The sequence below is a fragment of the Crocodylus siamensis genome, chromosome 2, assembly GCF_052110815.1.
Source record: "Crocodylus siamensis isolate JL-2025a chromosome 2, ASM5211081v1, whole genome shotgun sequence".
Taxonomy (NCBI): domain Eukaryota; kingdom Metazoa; phylum Chordata; order Crocodylia; family Crocodylidae; genus Crocodylus; species Crocodylus siamensis.
In genome coordinates, this window is record NC_143396.1 from 252,205,903 (window position 1) to 252,221,482 (window position 15,580).

The 15,580-nt window shown below is 44.9% G+C and overlaps 1 protein-coding gene across 2 annotated transcripts; it reads left to right on the forward strand.

Annotated features, from left to right (window-relative positions):
• Positions 1-2,966: 2,966 nt before the first annotated feature.
• Positions 2,967-15,528, forward strand: ZNF410 (zinc finger protein 410). 2 transcript variants are annotated; one of them, XM_090033650.1, is made up of 10 exons: positions 2,967-3,122; positions 5,391-5,581; positions 7,664-7,799; positions 8,087-8,305; positions 8,614-8,805; positions 9,605-9,764; positions 11,162-11,343; positions 12,577-12,666; positions 14,205-14,330; positions 14,905-15,528. In XM_090033650.1, exons 2-10 carry the CDS (start codon positions 5,549-5,551, stop codon positions 15,087-15,089), a joined length of 1,323 nt encoding a protein of 440 aa, XP_089889776.1. In that variant the 5' UTR covers positions 2,967-3,122; positions 5,391-5,548; the 3' UTR covers positions 15,090-15,528. The 2 variants fall into 2 exon arrangements, with proteins under 2 accessions (XP_089889776.1, XP_089889778.1); XM_090033652.1 differs by lacking the exon at positions 2,967-3,122 and adding an exon at positions 3,340-3,476.
• The last annotated feature ends 52 nt before the right edge of the window (positions 15,529-15,580 follow it).

Consider the following 15,580-nt stretch of genomic DNA (forward strand, 5'->3'; position numbering starts at 1 on the left):
ACCACCGGGCTACGGGAGGAGGGCATGGTACCTGCTGCCAATGGATAGGCGGGAACCTACCAACTCACTCAAGAATCTAGCTGAGAGCAGCGGGGATGCTGCAAGGGAGTAAAAGGCAGCGGAGGACAGGGGGAACCCATCAGTAGTCGCTGACTGTGGGAAAAAGAAATTCCTCCCCCCCGCTCACAGAGGGAGATGGAACCGACCACCAGACAAGCCGGGGCGAGGGGGGAGGAGGGTGGAACCTACTATCAAATCAGCTGTGAGGAGGGCGCACCCAGACTCACTGGGGGGAGGGTTGGACTAAACCATTTGGAGTGGACGAAAAGGGAAGAGCACTCTGCTACCTCGCTGGGTGGCGGTGCAGGGGCTGGATCAGCTGCGGCGTCCGCGGCCGCGGGGTCTGCCTTCTCCGAAGGGCAAGCCGGGGGCCTGGCCGCCCTGAAGAGCCGGGATCCTCGGCGGGGGCTGTGGGACAGAGCGGGGGTGCTGGGAGGGGGCCGGCTCGATGCACAAGATAAACCCGAAGATTCGCACAGGAATCCGGGGTCCAAGCCGCTCCGCCCGCTGCGGCCTTTCTGAGGCCTTTGCAGCAGAAGAGCCGCTCTAGTATTTTCCCGCAGTCAAACACCCAATGAGACCTAGGAGCTGGGACTGCCCGAGGGGGCCTCGGGGCTGCTGCCGTGGAGAAGAGGAAGGCGCAGGGGACCAGCTCACACAGTCCTCCCCTCAGCTTCTGGTGCTGCTTCCTGGCATTGGCACCAAACACTGGGAGCCGCTGACAATTACTCCAGCAGCTAGTAGCTCCCACTGCGGAGCCACCTGCCAGACAAGTCCTCAGCTCCCCAGCCCAAGCAGAACAACTTCCGCAGGCCCACGAAGGAATAGGCATGGATCTCCTGCCTCTGGGGCACTGCTTTAGCATCTGCCCAACTAACCTTGGCTGATGGCGAGTCAGGTTAAGGGGTCTTGGTACAACACAATGAAAGGCTCCAGGTTTTATGAACTTCCTGGTTCAGCATTTGTAGACTGCTGAGGTGGTATCAAAGCAAAGGTGTCCCTTGCTCTGTGATTGTAGATCATTGGGCTGGTATCAAAAGGAACCTCTGGGGTTTCTCGTTTAGCCACTGAAGTGTGCTAGGAGGACACCAAAAGGACCAACTCCTATGTCAATGCCTATTTAGCACCTCTAGTTTCCTGGGATGATGCTAAGGCTCCAGGCTGCTGTATGTTCAGTGGCTCATTGCCTCTAGTTTGCTGGTTTGATATGGAAGGAGACATCTCTGACTTAAAACTACAACTTGGTGGGATGATATCTAGGCTGTGACCTTTGTGACTGACCTATTTGAATTAAAAAGTCTGTGGGCCAAGCCCACTAAAAATTCAACTGATTATGGGGGACAAATAAGAAAACAGGGTGTGCATGTGCAGGGTCAAAGGGCTAAAACAAGTGCTCCCTGGGGGGACACTGAGCAGAGCACGCCAAACTGCCCACCAGCCCTCGAACTCAGCTACAGGGCTGGCAGCTACAGCCCAGAGATGCTCAACTTGGAGACATGTACACAGGACACTGAGGAAAAACACCCCAAGGTCTCCAGGAAGACCTTTGTAATTGATTTGTGCAGTTTCTGCCAAGGCACGGACCTTTGTGAGGTCACTTAGTCACAGACCCTTTAGCTAGGCCCATTGAGGCAGATGACCATAAGGTTACTGATTTAGGACATATAACTTATTTATCTGACAAGTAGAGAGAGGTAGTTAGCTGTTAGTCTGAAGTCAGGGCCTGTCCTGCCTTCCACCTTGCTTATCTGGTGTCACACTGACAGCTTTGTGGTTCTCGACATAACTCCTCAGTGAAGAGCACTGCCTCAGATCCACTGACTGGCTAGTCTAATTTCAAGGCAGAGGTTCTGTGAATCAGATTTAGCAGCTGCCATTTGCTAAGGAGAAGCTCTGTGAGGCCACTGGCTTAGCATATGTAGGTCACCTGCTTGATGACAATGAGCAGGCTTCTGTGAACAGACTGATTCCATTCCCACAAGTTAGATTGTTTCTGCTCATTCACTAAACTCAAACCTCTAGCTTTCTGGTCTGATATCAAGATATAAATCTTGGTGTCTTCTAGCTTATCAGCCGAAGCTTCCTGGGTGTCAAGACCCAGGGGTGGAAGGATCCCTGTTTCAGAACTTGTCTTACTCGGAGGGTCAAGACGCACATTGCTAAGAGTTGTTCTGCTTGCTTCCTCTCTGGCTTGCTTTTGCTGAAGCCAAGGCACAGGATTTCATAAGGTTACTGGCTCATCCCTTCTGGTTTCCCCTGCTACGCTAACCTAGTGACCTGATGCAAAATCACAGCTCTGCTTCACTCAGTGCAGGAACTGGCTGAACCATAGTGGTTAAGCTAAACGACCCTGTTGGTTCAACGTGCACCAACTGGTGACAAAATGACAGACACCGACTGCATCCTCTGTTCTCAGGCACGGCGCTTAACTAGGAGCCAGGACCCCGGTGGAGTGAGGTGGCCGGCTTATAGCAGGGCTGTGGTCCCTGTGATTCTTCCCTGTCTAAAAAATAGGGTTAAGTGTCTTGGCTTTCTGGAGAGCTCCTGAGAACTGGATCCGCGGGGTCAGTGGAGGTGGGAGAGCAGCCATTTGCCACCAGACCAGCCCCAGGGAGGGGGGCCAGGGGCCGCGTGGCGGCAGCCCCGAGAAGCCGCACGGCTCTGCCGGCGCAGCCCTAGCTCCTCCCCCAGGAGCTCCTCCGCTCCTGGAGTCCCACGATCACAAGCGCCGCAGGCGGCCGATCCCGCCCGGGCCCAGGAGCGCTCAGCACCCGCGCCTGGCGGCGACAGGGTTAACGGCTCCAAGACACCGAGCCCAGGGAGCCCCACCCACCTGCCTTCCCGCCAAGGGGCGGTGTCGGAACTACTGGTGCCAGGATGTTGCCATTCCTGCTCCCGGAAACAGGAACCGGAAGCAGTTGCGGTCACCTGTCGGGACGGGGCGGACGTGGGCTACAGAGCCCGCCGTCCGTGCACTAGAAGGGCTCTCGGACCATAGAGCTGGGCCCCCTGGCATTTCCGGTCTGGTGACGGCGTCACATCCGGGCGGTTCTGAGATGCCGGTAAGACTCGTGGGGGCGCGGGGGCCTGCGGGGTCAGCCTCGTCCCTATCCCCATCCCCGCCCCCTGGGAGCGGCTCGAGACCCCATCCCCCCGCCTGCGCCTCCCTCGCCCTGCGTCCTGACTGGCAGCCTCGGCCCCCGCCCCCCACTTCGGACAGTAACCCCCCTCCGGCCCTGTCACGGGGCAGCTGCAGCCCGCGCCGCACTCGGCGTTGCGGGAGCGGAGCGGCTGGAGGGCCCCCCAACGCAGCCCTGTCGCTGCGCCTCGGAGTTTCGGGCTCCTTGGTCCCTGCTCCCTTTCTCCTCAGGCGTGGCCCGCACTGTCTGTGCGTCCCGGCAGGGACACGGGCTTGGGTAGGTGTTCAAGCACCTGAGATGTAGTTACCCCTGTTAGCCTGAGGGACAGTATGGCTAGGGACATTCGCACCTTGCCGATTAACCCAGGCTCATGCATGCTCTCTGACCAGCCTATAGCAAATTCCTAACCTCTTCAGGTTCAAGGCAGCCCTTGGAAAATGCCACGTTAGTTTTCCCTCTTTTTTTTCGAGTATAGAAAAATTATAGAGTTGTCTTCTTAGTTGCCGAGAACTGAGGCTACAGCTGGGGATTCCTGTTTCAAATCTCTGGGTTTATCTTGTGAATCATGGCTGCTCACAGCCATGAACTCCCCCCAGAAGGGTGCTTTACTTTCAGCTCGGCGCACCCCCACACCAAGCACTGCACATGCCCAGAAATAGCATTACATTAGTTGGACCCAGCTCGCCCAATGTCTGTATAGATCAGATGCTTTTATCTAATAGCCGGTTGAATCAGCTATTCAATAACATCAGTTACTAGATAAGTGCCCAAAAAGCCCTGCTGAAGCGCCCAATCTATACAGATGCCAGGTCAAACTAATGTGCTTGCTTCTCTTTTAGTAAAGTACTGGTTTTCTTGTTTTTTTCCCCACATCTGTCAGTGCCCTGCACTGCATGCTAGCCTTGAAAGCATCTCAAGGCATCCCAGAGTCCTGTGGCACCCAGGTTTAGGATCACTGGTCTGTAAGGTGCAAATCTTCCCGCTGTCTTTTGTTAAAGTCACTGGCTAGAAGGGGAGGATGGTCCCACAAATTTGCAGTTTGAAAAACATCATGAGGCAAAACCTTAGGAAGAACACTGGCACCTTGAGTACTGGCTTTATTTTCATTGATTGTGACTATTTATTTATGTGTTATGCTAATTAAATCCAAGGCACCCACTGGGAGATGCCAATTCTTGGCTTCTCTTTGGTTTTGACTATGGAAAAAGAATAGAGCAATTTTTCTTTTGCAAATACTTCATAAAGCCCACAGCAGGTCAGAATGTTTTTGACACTATGGATTCCTGTTGGGTTTATCTTCTGAATCATGTGTGGGTGTTTGCACATCTAAAAGTGTTAATATTGCACAGCACCCTGCAACACCCTTAAAAGGATCTCACAACACACTAGTTAAGAATTGCTGCCCTAAAACATCTTACTTGTAGATATATCCTGTAAAGCTGACTGGTGAGTGATGAAGGTTCTCCCTAAGTTTCCATACTAGGAAGAGAAGCTGTGTTTTTTCAGAACATTGTATCCGTTAGGCATTGGTGGGGACTGTAGTCGTCAGCAAAAGAGGTCCCTCTTTACACTGACTTCCATTATTGTCAAGCACTTGCAAGTATGTAAAAATAGGAGTAAATTTTTTTTATTTGTCTTCCTGTCCTGCAGAAGAAATAATTTGTTTAGTTTATAAATTGTGGATGTACACAAGACAGAACTTAAGCCACTGGTATCTGTGATGACTGAGAATTTGTTAACAACCAGAAAATTAGTGAATTTGGGGAGGAGGGTTGAGTGTGCATGATGAGTTCTGTTAGAGTGAGTATTCAATTTGTTGGTGCAGTGGAAAAGCTCAGGCTCTCACAGAATAAACACACTTAAACATTAGGGATCCTGCACACTTTAAACAGGCCCCAAATGGCCTGGCAACAGTTCTCTGGACATTAACAATAGCAACTATTGCTTTTTGCTACCCTATGGATTTTCAAATTGCATAAATACAAGAGAAGAATGTTCTTTTCAATTGAACTTTGGTTTACATCGTTTTTTGATCATTAGAATACCATGAACACGTAAGCAGATGAGAGAACTCGGAGACCATCCAAGTCGAGAGAAGTGTTTATGTTCGAGTGTAATAATTTCTTGAAGTCTGATTCTTTGGTCCATGAATGATAACTGCTCAGGTTTTAATTTTCTTCTTTGTTTTAGGTTAAATTGAATATCTGCCAAGCACAGTTTCTTGCAGGAAGATCACCACACTGCTTGAAGGCTAGTTAATATGAGAATAACCCCAAGGGACTGTTCACTCTGAATTCTAAACTCTGTGCCTTGTCCAGGACAGCTGCAGGAATCGGAAACTTGAATCAATGTTATCAGATGAGTTAGAGTCCAAACCAGAGGTGAGGGACTGTGAATTGGGTTCAATTCCAGTTGGGTTCCTGTTTTGAGATACAGTTCTCTATCTAGCATATGATGTTGTGTTTGCCATTTGGCTATGAATTCTCAAAAATTCTTAATTTTAGCAGACAGTGGAAGTATCCCATGATTTTAAGAGTGCAGAATATTTTTCAGTGGTTTGTATTTTAAAACTGTTTTTTTGGTTTTTTTGATTGACTGGTTGCTGCAAATCCAAAGGGGCATGTTAATGTATGGGTGTTTTTCTTTTATTTTGCTTTCTTGCTTGTTTTTAAGTTTAAGCAAAATTCCTTTATCCATCTTTGGAGTACAGTAACAATGTGAGAACATACTTTTCCCACATGAAAAAAGCTGTTGTATCAATTTCTTTCCTTGTACCTGCACTCGCACTTCTGGAATATTCCAAACTTCTGGAAGTTCCCATTCTCCATAGAGAACTGTGGTTTTGTGTATTACTTATGACTCCTGCCAAGTTGCCTGGCAAAAAAACTAAGAATCTGTTACATATCTTCTTAAAGTGACTTTCTTATGTGAGCAATTGCAGAAGTTGTCACCAAGATGTTAGTGATGATAAATGGTGGGAGGGAGGGGGGCTGTGGCTGTCACTTAGCTAATAAGATGCGACTGTTTTGTGAAAATATTAGACTGTTCCTGAATTATTTGTGGGATGGAGTGGGAGGGGCTATTTGTTGTTCATGAGGAAGGATTTTAAAAATGCAATTTGTTGTTTAAGCTTGTCTCTGGCACCCATAGGTGACAGCAAGTTGGGGCTAATGGGGCTTAACCCCCCCCAAATACAGCTCCAGTCGCAGCATCACCATGCCCTACTGCCACAGTATTGTGCCCAGTACCCCTGCTGCGTGCTCCTCCGCTGTGTATAGCAGGAGTGTGCGCTGGTCCCACCACAACCATGGATGAAGGAGGGGAGGGGGTCAGGTGGCACGTTCTGCACTGTGCCCTTTACCACTGCCAGCCCACCCAATAATATTTTCCCCCCAACGCATATGCTGGCAGCTCTTGTAATGGGAGAGATTTATATTCTTGCCTTTTGATGCTGCTTAGCCCAGTTTGTTTTGTAGAATTCTTGGTTGCCATTTTATAGGAAAAAAGTCAGAAGTTCCAGCTCTGGGGTGAGGGGTGGGAATCCTCTGCTGTTTTGGTATTTGACTGCCTTTTGCTGCTCTATGTGGGTAGATATTTGAGCCAAAGAAGGAAATTTTTATTTAAAACTGCTTCATATAATAGGATAAGTTTGGATAGGACAAGACATAATTCATAGAATGTCCTGTATGTATTTCCAATCTGTGCAGGTGATAGAAGGGATTATGGCTAGCGTGTGAATAAATGTGAAATATTAAATCTTTAAAACTAAAAATAGCGTGATAACTTTTGACTCCAGGCAGTTTTGCTGTACAGATTGTTCCTGTTCTTTCTTAGTGGTTTTGTTACACCCCCATGTTGTATCTTGTCTTTAAATTAGCATATAATCTTTCCGGAGGAAATCTCTTTCTCGGTGCTTTTAGAGCACCTAACGGATTGGGTCCCTCTTCAGACTGAGGTTTTTTACATGGGAAATTTACTTTTTTCTCTTTGGAAGAGAATTGGTTGAACTGCCTTTAGTTAAGCTTAAAACACTCAACCTCAGTATGGAAAAATTTTTGACTTGGAAGTTTTGATCTTGACAACATAACAAAGGGCAAAAAAATGAAAGTTAAAAATGGAAATGATTAAGTAGCCTTAATGATAGACATAACTACCTCTGCCAGTACTTCAGAACTTGATTATATTTTTAAGGAAAAGTTAGGTTCTCCTCCTCCCTTCCCCCCTGTCCCCCCCCATGAGCTGTATACATGTGTACTTGTATTTATGTAAAATAGGCAGATCCACTGAATTAAGTTGATAGACTTCCAGTGGCTTCAGACTGCTGCGCTGGGTTCTGTGCATGGTACAGCACAGTGGAAGGTTAACACCAAATTTTCAGGCATTTCATTGGACTCTGTAGAATGCAGTAAATGGATTTAGGAGTAAGTAAATCCATCTCTTCTATCCTCTTTTTTTTGTTCTAGCTGCTGGTTCAGTTTGTTCAGAACACATCTATTCCACTGGGTCAAGGGCTGGTGGAATCGGAACCTAAAGACATCACCTGTCTCTCCCTTCTTCCTGTCACTGAGACATCAGAATGCAACAGACTGATGTTGCCAGGTAAGATCTATAGTACAGAATCTTAGGGGCATGCCATTTGTATGGCTATGTCTAGTGTGCCGCTGCACCATGCTGCCTCTGCTTCTTGCTGGAAAAGGGCCCCAGTGCCAAAGGGACATACTATGAAGAAGTGTTGGCACTTTTCTCAATAGTGGTTTAGGTTTATTACTTTAGTATGTTTTTCCCCAAAGCTTTCTGTCTTAAACTATTGAGTATTTCCATAATGTCTTTCCTGAGGGGGTATAACTAAATTTTTATTTTTTCCCTACTCTCCTTTTCTTCATTAGATGATTCTCCAAGTCATGATAACTCCTCCAAAGATGTTCCCTCATCTGCTGTCTTGAGAAGTCTCCAGGTAAATGTGGGCCCTGATGGAGAGGAGACAAGGGGACAGAATGTACAGAAACCCTCTGAGCTCCTGTCAAGTCCAGAGACTTCCAGTTTATTACAGGACCTTCAGCCCAGTGACAGCACTTCTTTTATTCTCCTCAACCTAACAAGAGCAGGTAACTTTTCTATTTGTCATTTGGCAGACTGGGTCTCAAAGAACAGAATGCAAGCTGTCCAAGTGCAGCTCTGCCCCTGTTGCTTATGAAGGGGAAAGATCATGAAATTTGCTGGGCATTGTAGGGTATGTTAGAGCCTGTAGCTGTCAGCAGATTCTTGCATATAGGCGTTAGTGGAGTCTTTCTGTGCAAATACTATGTCTGTACTGCAAATACTATGTCTGTACCACAAACACTAGCTTCTGGGAAGCAGAAGAGATTCTCCTCTCATCACATTCTTTGTCTCAGTCAGCTGCGTTTTCTTCTAGGCCTGGGCTCTCCAGCAGAGCACCTTGTGTTCGTACAGGATGAAGCAGAAGATTCTGGAAATGATTTTCTCTCCCATGACAGCACAGACAGCAGTACTCCATGGTTTCTACGAGTACAGGAGCTAGCCCATGACAGTTTGATTGCTGCCACTAGGGCACAGCTCGCAAAGAATGCCAAAGCAAGCAATAATGGTAGGAGACTTCCTCTTTCTATTTGAAATGTTGAATCTTCTGTAAAAAGCAAGTAGCAGCACCTGTTTCAGTGTTATCTATCACATTGCAAGATGGTTAATAAGTACACAGAGTCAGTATGGGGGAACTATTTAGTAATTTTAGCCAAGGTTATATTGAGATTTTCAGTTAAAGCAAGCCTTCAGGCTCTCTAACTGGACACCATTATTGACACTGTTTTTGGCACAGACTTAAATTTCTGGGATATATGTCTACAGCTGGATTTAAAGCAGTTTTTCAACTTAAACATCTACCTGGACAGAGGGGAACAGAGCAAGGCTATTTTTGTCAACATCGACCTCTCTACAGTGCCTTGTGTATTCCTTAGGTTTTTTATCTAAATTTCTGGGAACCCAGTTGTCAACAGTTCTCTTGCAAGTTTCCAGGTTTTTATTTACAGTGAATTGCTCTTCAAGTCTACTTTTAAGCTCACTAGTGTTCAATTTATTTATTGCCTGCCATTGTTTATGTTCCTTAGTGTGCCCTCATTAGGTCCTGGGAGGTGGGGAGTTGGGTTGTTTTGTTTGTTTGTTTGTTTTAAGGAAAGCTGTTTGACCTCTACATTTAAATTTTTGCATAGGTGCATACATAGTTCTCAGAACAAGGGATATGTTGCGATATCTGGTTACTAGACAGGGTAATCAGAATTGTATCTGGTGTATAGACCTATATTGTGCTAAGAATAATCTCACCTTTTTAAATCTTTTGTACTCTCCAGAACACAGTAGATATTACTGTACTTTGGTATTTTCCGTTACAGGTGAAAATGTTCATCTTTGCTCAGGAGATGGGCAGCCGAAAGATTCCAATCCTATCCCTCATCTGTCCCGTGTGGAAAAGAAGCTGAAGTGCACAGTTGAGGGATGTGACCGGACATTTGTATGGCCAGCTCACTTCAAATATCATCTAAAAACCCACAGGTGAATGGACCAGAGATCTCTTTTGACCTTGCAAAACCATGGAGATCTTCTTGACCTTATGAAGACCATCATTGCTTCCCACTGGTGAAAATTTTTCTTCCAGGATGAAATTGAGGGGGAATGTAAAACATAAGTGAATCACAAATTTAACTGTTGTTAAACAAATTATACTTTCAGCCCAGCTCCCACTCATCCCTAGTTTGGCTAGCAGATGTCTCTGGCACAGAAATCTATATTTTTAACTTGCTACTTGAAAACTGCTAATGCTTCCATGAAACCACTGTGGCTTGGGGGAAGTTGATATCTTTACATTGTAGAAAAGTATCCTGTTATTGAACTGGAAAAGGTAGTACTGAGTAGGCTAGCATTAACCCAAGTGCTTTTAGACAGATATGGAATGACTTGATTCACTGAGGAAAGGGAAGACCCACAAAGAAAGTGCATGCAAGTGCATACTGTTATTTAACGTACAGATGCAGGGAAGTGATGGCGGGTTGGGGGGCGGGGGGAAGGACTGGCAGATATTAAGCCTCTTTACCAAAGCCCAGTTTCTCCTTCTACTAGTCACAACCCTGCCCCCAAATAAAGAAGTCTTGGGAGTTTTAATTTGATACTATATTAATACAACAGAGTTTTGAAAGAGAAGTAAATCTTGAGCCCTTGTGTAAAGCTAGCTGCTGTCTTTAGAAGCAGTGTGACTCCTAATGTCATCTCTTTGCCACCTACACTGAAACACTTGAGCCAAAACTTAGGATCTTTTCTGCTGGTCCCTTAAGGATACCTGAACTTACAAATACCATTAATCTAAAGTCTCATGTGTTGAGCAACATGAAATACCTTTTGCCATCTCAGATAACTTGGTTGCTCCTACCTAAATCCAGATATAGAAAGGGTGTCACTTAAGTTGGATTTGATTGATGTGGGGGAGGGATTTTATCACATCTATGTAGTATATGACTTTGTACAAAGTTCATCTCTTCCAACAAAGTTTTTAACAACACTCCCCTCCCCTTCCCCTGAGCCAGTCACTTTCTGTCTAAGAAACCAACAATGCATGCGGTAAATCTCTGTTCTAGGTGAGGAATGTGCAAGGCAGTGCCTGACAAGGGATAAAGAAGCTTGAATTTACTTTCTGATTTCTAGGCCCCCTCTGCTCCAAGAATAGATTTTACAACTTCTGGCTGTGTGATAACAGCTCATAACAACTCATTTTAATTAACTACTGCTGGAAGCTATTTCCTCTGGTTAGGTTGAGTAATGTGAAAGGAAGTTAAACATGTCATTTAAGAAATAAGGAGAAACCTCATTACGGCCCTACTGTTATAGCAGAGCTGAGTGTTCCTGAGGTAATCTACTGCAGAAGTAGGTGAGGAAATGGTTATTTTGTTGTTTCTCAGGAATGATCGGTCCTTCACCTGCCCAGCAGAAGGCTGTGGTAAAAGCTTCTATGTTCTGCAGAGGCTGAAGGTGCACATGCGAACTCACAATGGCGAGAAACCATTTGTTTGCACTGAGCTGGGCTGTGGGAAGCAGTTTACAACAGCTGGGAACCTGAAAAACCACGTACGGATTCACACTGGTGCGTTTAAGTCCCAAATATTCATAGTCTCTAGGGGTGGGGCCCTTCATTCAGGAAATATTCACCAAGCAATGGTCCCAGAAGGGTATAGGTTTAACTAACTTAATTGCTGTCCATCTCTTACAAATTACGGTTGTCAGTAGTGTAAACAGCCATTTATTTTTGTACTGTCTGACATAATTCCTCTAACTTCTTGGGATTTACAGCTTTCAAATAGTATGTATTGTTATTATGTTCTTTTAAACTGTTGTTTAGCCAAACTGCAGATTTCTTGATTTCATTTTTCTGCATTCTAAATTAGTCCCAGTGTTTTTAATTCATAGAAAAGTAGGTGGTTTCCAGGATCTGCAGTTACTGGTGGGGGGTGGAGTTCATGCTAAACATGAAAACAGATATGGGTTGCAATGGTGTGCAGATAAATCTGTGTAGAAGCATGTCCTGAGCTAATTGGATATCAGCAATCTTAATTTTTCTTCCTGTTAATAATATTTATTTATTAATCTGGGCAACCTGAGGAAGCTATATGAATGATGTTTGTTCAGAATCTTGTGCCTGCACTTCACAACTACAGTGCAAGTCACTACATGCTATATAAATCTTTTGTACAGATCCATCAGGTAGATGTTAAACTAAGCAATACATTGCATGGGAGGCTTTTAAAGAAGAGCTGCATTAGATGAATTTTTGTGGTGGCTTGTCCTTCCCTATTGATTTTTATTCTGTATAAAATTAATGGATGCAGGGAATGTGCTCTGTTGTAATATGTGTAGAGTTTTGTGCGTCACCTCACAAAACTTGTCATTTAATTGTGTGCAGAGTGTTTTGAATGTGCTCTTTACTTGTGATTACAAGCCAGAAATCAACTTGGTTGTTTTTCACTAGGCTACTGCAGGTATCCGTTAGCTTTGGTTTTTGTTAACATTCTCATTAGTGACCTGCAACTTAATAACACTTTCTAAAGTACTGTAAATTGGAAGAGGAGAAAACTAATGAGACTAGAGAAATACAAAGGGATCTGAAGAGATGCTAAGGGGAAAGTAATCAAAAGCATCGCTATCTTATACAAAGCAGGTATATGGGAAGCAGATCTAGGGGATCTAGGACCATCTTGCCTGAACTTTGGTCATAACACAAGGCCAAAGGGAAGGAATGGGCAGGGATGCCCACCACAAGGTGGGAGAATCATCTTTGATAATGATACTAATGCTTGTAAATGTGTTTTGTCCAATATAGGTGAAAAGCCATTCCTCTGTGAGGCACAGGGATGTGGTCGTTCCTTTGCTGAATACTCCAGCCTTCGGAAACACCTGGTGGTCCACTCAGGTAGGGAGTCTTGACTTCTCTGACTGAGGCCTTGACTTTGTTGCAGTGTTGTGGTCTAGTTTTCTGTAGGAAAATCCACTGGTTTTTATGGAACTGTTTTTTCACTGCTACTTTCAATGCTGTCTTCATTCACTACCTTTATCCCAGTAGCTGCTCTCTTCTGGACCTTGTATTGTTCATCCTTTGCTGGTTTCTCTATATTCTATCCATATGGTTGGCCACCTATGGTCATCTGGCCTGTGAAGACATCTGATCCAGCACCAGGGATCAGTGGCATGGACTTGTGCTGTGCCTTGCATGCCTTCCTTAGCTCACCCCTCACTGGAACCTGCTCTTTGCTGCCTCTGCATTTTTCTCACTGCAGAAGAGTTGAGTATCTGCAGGGAGGAGGAGTCCGGCCAGCTGGCTGCTCCAGGTGATGGACACTTCCACCCACAATGGGTTGCTCTGGCCCATGCTAGCAGAAGGCTGCCAACCCCTGTTCTACCCTTCTTCCTGCTGGTCCTTTCTAGATATAAAATTTCTAAATACACATTACAACCAGATTTACATAGTGTTACTAGGAGTTACCTACCTGATTCCACAGTGTGTTATAAACAGTCTTTCTGTTACAAGAGAAATTGTCCTTTTACAATCCTTCTTTGCTTATGTTCATCAAATACGTTCTGCCTGAAGTCTTATGAGTAGTTTGCCGAAGAGAAGTCTGTAGAGTTTTCTCCCCTTTTTCAACAAACTTGATGGTAATTGGATGAAGCGTTAGAAAGGCATTTGTAACAAAAATAGTTCCTTTCACAAAAGTTTCTCCGCTCTTTAAATATTGTATCTTAAACACAGTCAGCAGACTTCAAATGTGGCTTATTTTGTCCTCAATGAGGACTTTGCCTTTGTGGGAAGGATAGTGATATTTATGTAAGTTGTATAGTTAGTTTTAGACTGAAGCTTAACTTTCTTCCTTTTTTCCCCTCTTTAAATGCTGCCCAAAGCAGTTTGTACCTATGGATTACTTGCATTAGTGCTGGTGAAAAAAACATATACTCGCCTACAAATAGTGGAACTGCCCACTCAGTAGAACCTGGAAACTGGACCTTCATTAACCACTGAAGTATGGGCTAGGGACAACTCGATCTCTTACATAATGGCACAACTGCTTGCCCATTTTTGGTCAAAGTACATTGCGAGTATGAGCTATAGATTAAATGTTTGCAGGTTTGTCTTAAAAAATATGAATCAGAAATTCAAGTAACTTGCACATATGTCACATGGCACAGAGAGAACCTGGTATTTTTCCTCAGGAGCTGATTTTTTTTTTTTTTCCTCAACACCTTGCAATGCTATCTCCTGAAGTTTTTTGACTCTTTTTTTCTGATGGGGAATTCTTGTTATAGAAGGCAGAAATTGTTTTATTTGACTTTTCTTTTTTTTTTAAACTGGCTATTAATTCTAATGCTATACTACCTTTGTTCCTTGGACCTTCTACTTCCAACTTCAGAACTACCAACTTGTGTATTTGTTTTATTTTCCCCACTCCCCAACTCAAGGAGTGAAGCCCCATCAGTGCCAAATCTGTGGGAAGACATTTTCCCAGAGTGGTAGCCGGAATGTGCACATGAGGAAACACCATTCCAGAATTGGAGCAGCTGGGAGCAGGGAGCGAGAACAACCAGGTGAGGAGTGTGGAGAGTTGAGGTGTAGGGCATGTAAGGAGAGCAATAGGAGTTTATGGGCTGAGGAGAAAAGATAGGCCAGTTGGGAATAGCAGATTGTCCCTCTCTAAGGAGGTGTGGGTAGGGTGGATTGGTGTAGAGAATGGATTTTCGTAGTATTTCCTGGGAAGATACCCTCTTGTCCTTTACTTAAGATATTTCCATACAACAGCTGAAGAGCGGTGAGGCTCACACTTTTTTAACCTAACCAGGATATCTTTTGGCCTAAAGTTCCTGTATCCTCCTGTTTTAAGAAGCTGAGTCGCTCATATTTCTAAGTCATTCACATTGTGCATAAAACTCAGCTGGATAATATTTTTGAGCTTTTGAAGACATCTGCATTATAAAGTCTGGGATTTTCTGTTGGGTAGTCTTCTGATATAACTGAGCCAGAGTAGCAGCTGGAGATGGGTGTCATTATAATATGGGTCTGTGTAAGATGGAGATGTCATGCCCTCTGAGGGTGATATGGGCAGCTGGGCTCTGTCCTGGGTTCACTGTCTCATTAGCTCATGACACATTGGTTTTGCAATAGAGTCACTGATGGGCAGCAGTTTGTTGGAAGAATCTGCAGTACACAGTAAGAATCTGATCTCCATGAACTCTCAGCCCAGTCTTGGCGTAGAGTCCCTGCACCTGCCGGATACAGAATCAATTATTGGAGTGGAGGAGGGTGAGACCAGTTGTTCCTTTTTCCGCCCTCTTATATGCAGTGACTGAAGTAAGATCATTCCTCCTAGGAGCTTGCTATAAATGCAGTGGGATGACTGAGCATTGCTTTCACTGGGCACACAGGGTGGGTAGGTGGAAAATGAATTATGAAACTGGAGTTGGAAAAGAACTACTGGACCAAATTTCTCTTGCATAACTTCAGAAATGAGTTCTATCCCTTAGGTGGTTTGTGGCCCGTGTCCTGGGGAGACTTCACAGAATTATTGCTTCAGTTCACTCAAAAATCTAAAAATACTTGTATCTATTGGAGCCCTAGTTGTGGACCAGGACCTCCTTGTGCTAGGCTCTGTAGAAACAGAAGAGAAATTGAAATGTCTCAAGCAACAGGCCTTCCATTCTTTACCATTGGAGACTATTCTAATACATCTCACTGTCAGGAGCTGACTCTTAATATCTGAAATAAACTACTTAATAGCACTTAAGCACATCTACTGTGTTCCTGTCTTTTTTTTTTCCATCCCCTTAGCCCCAGACTTAGG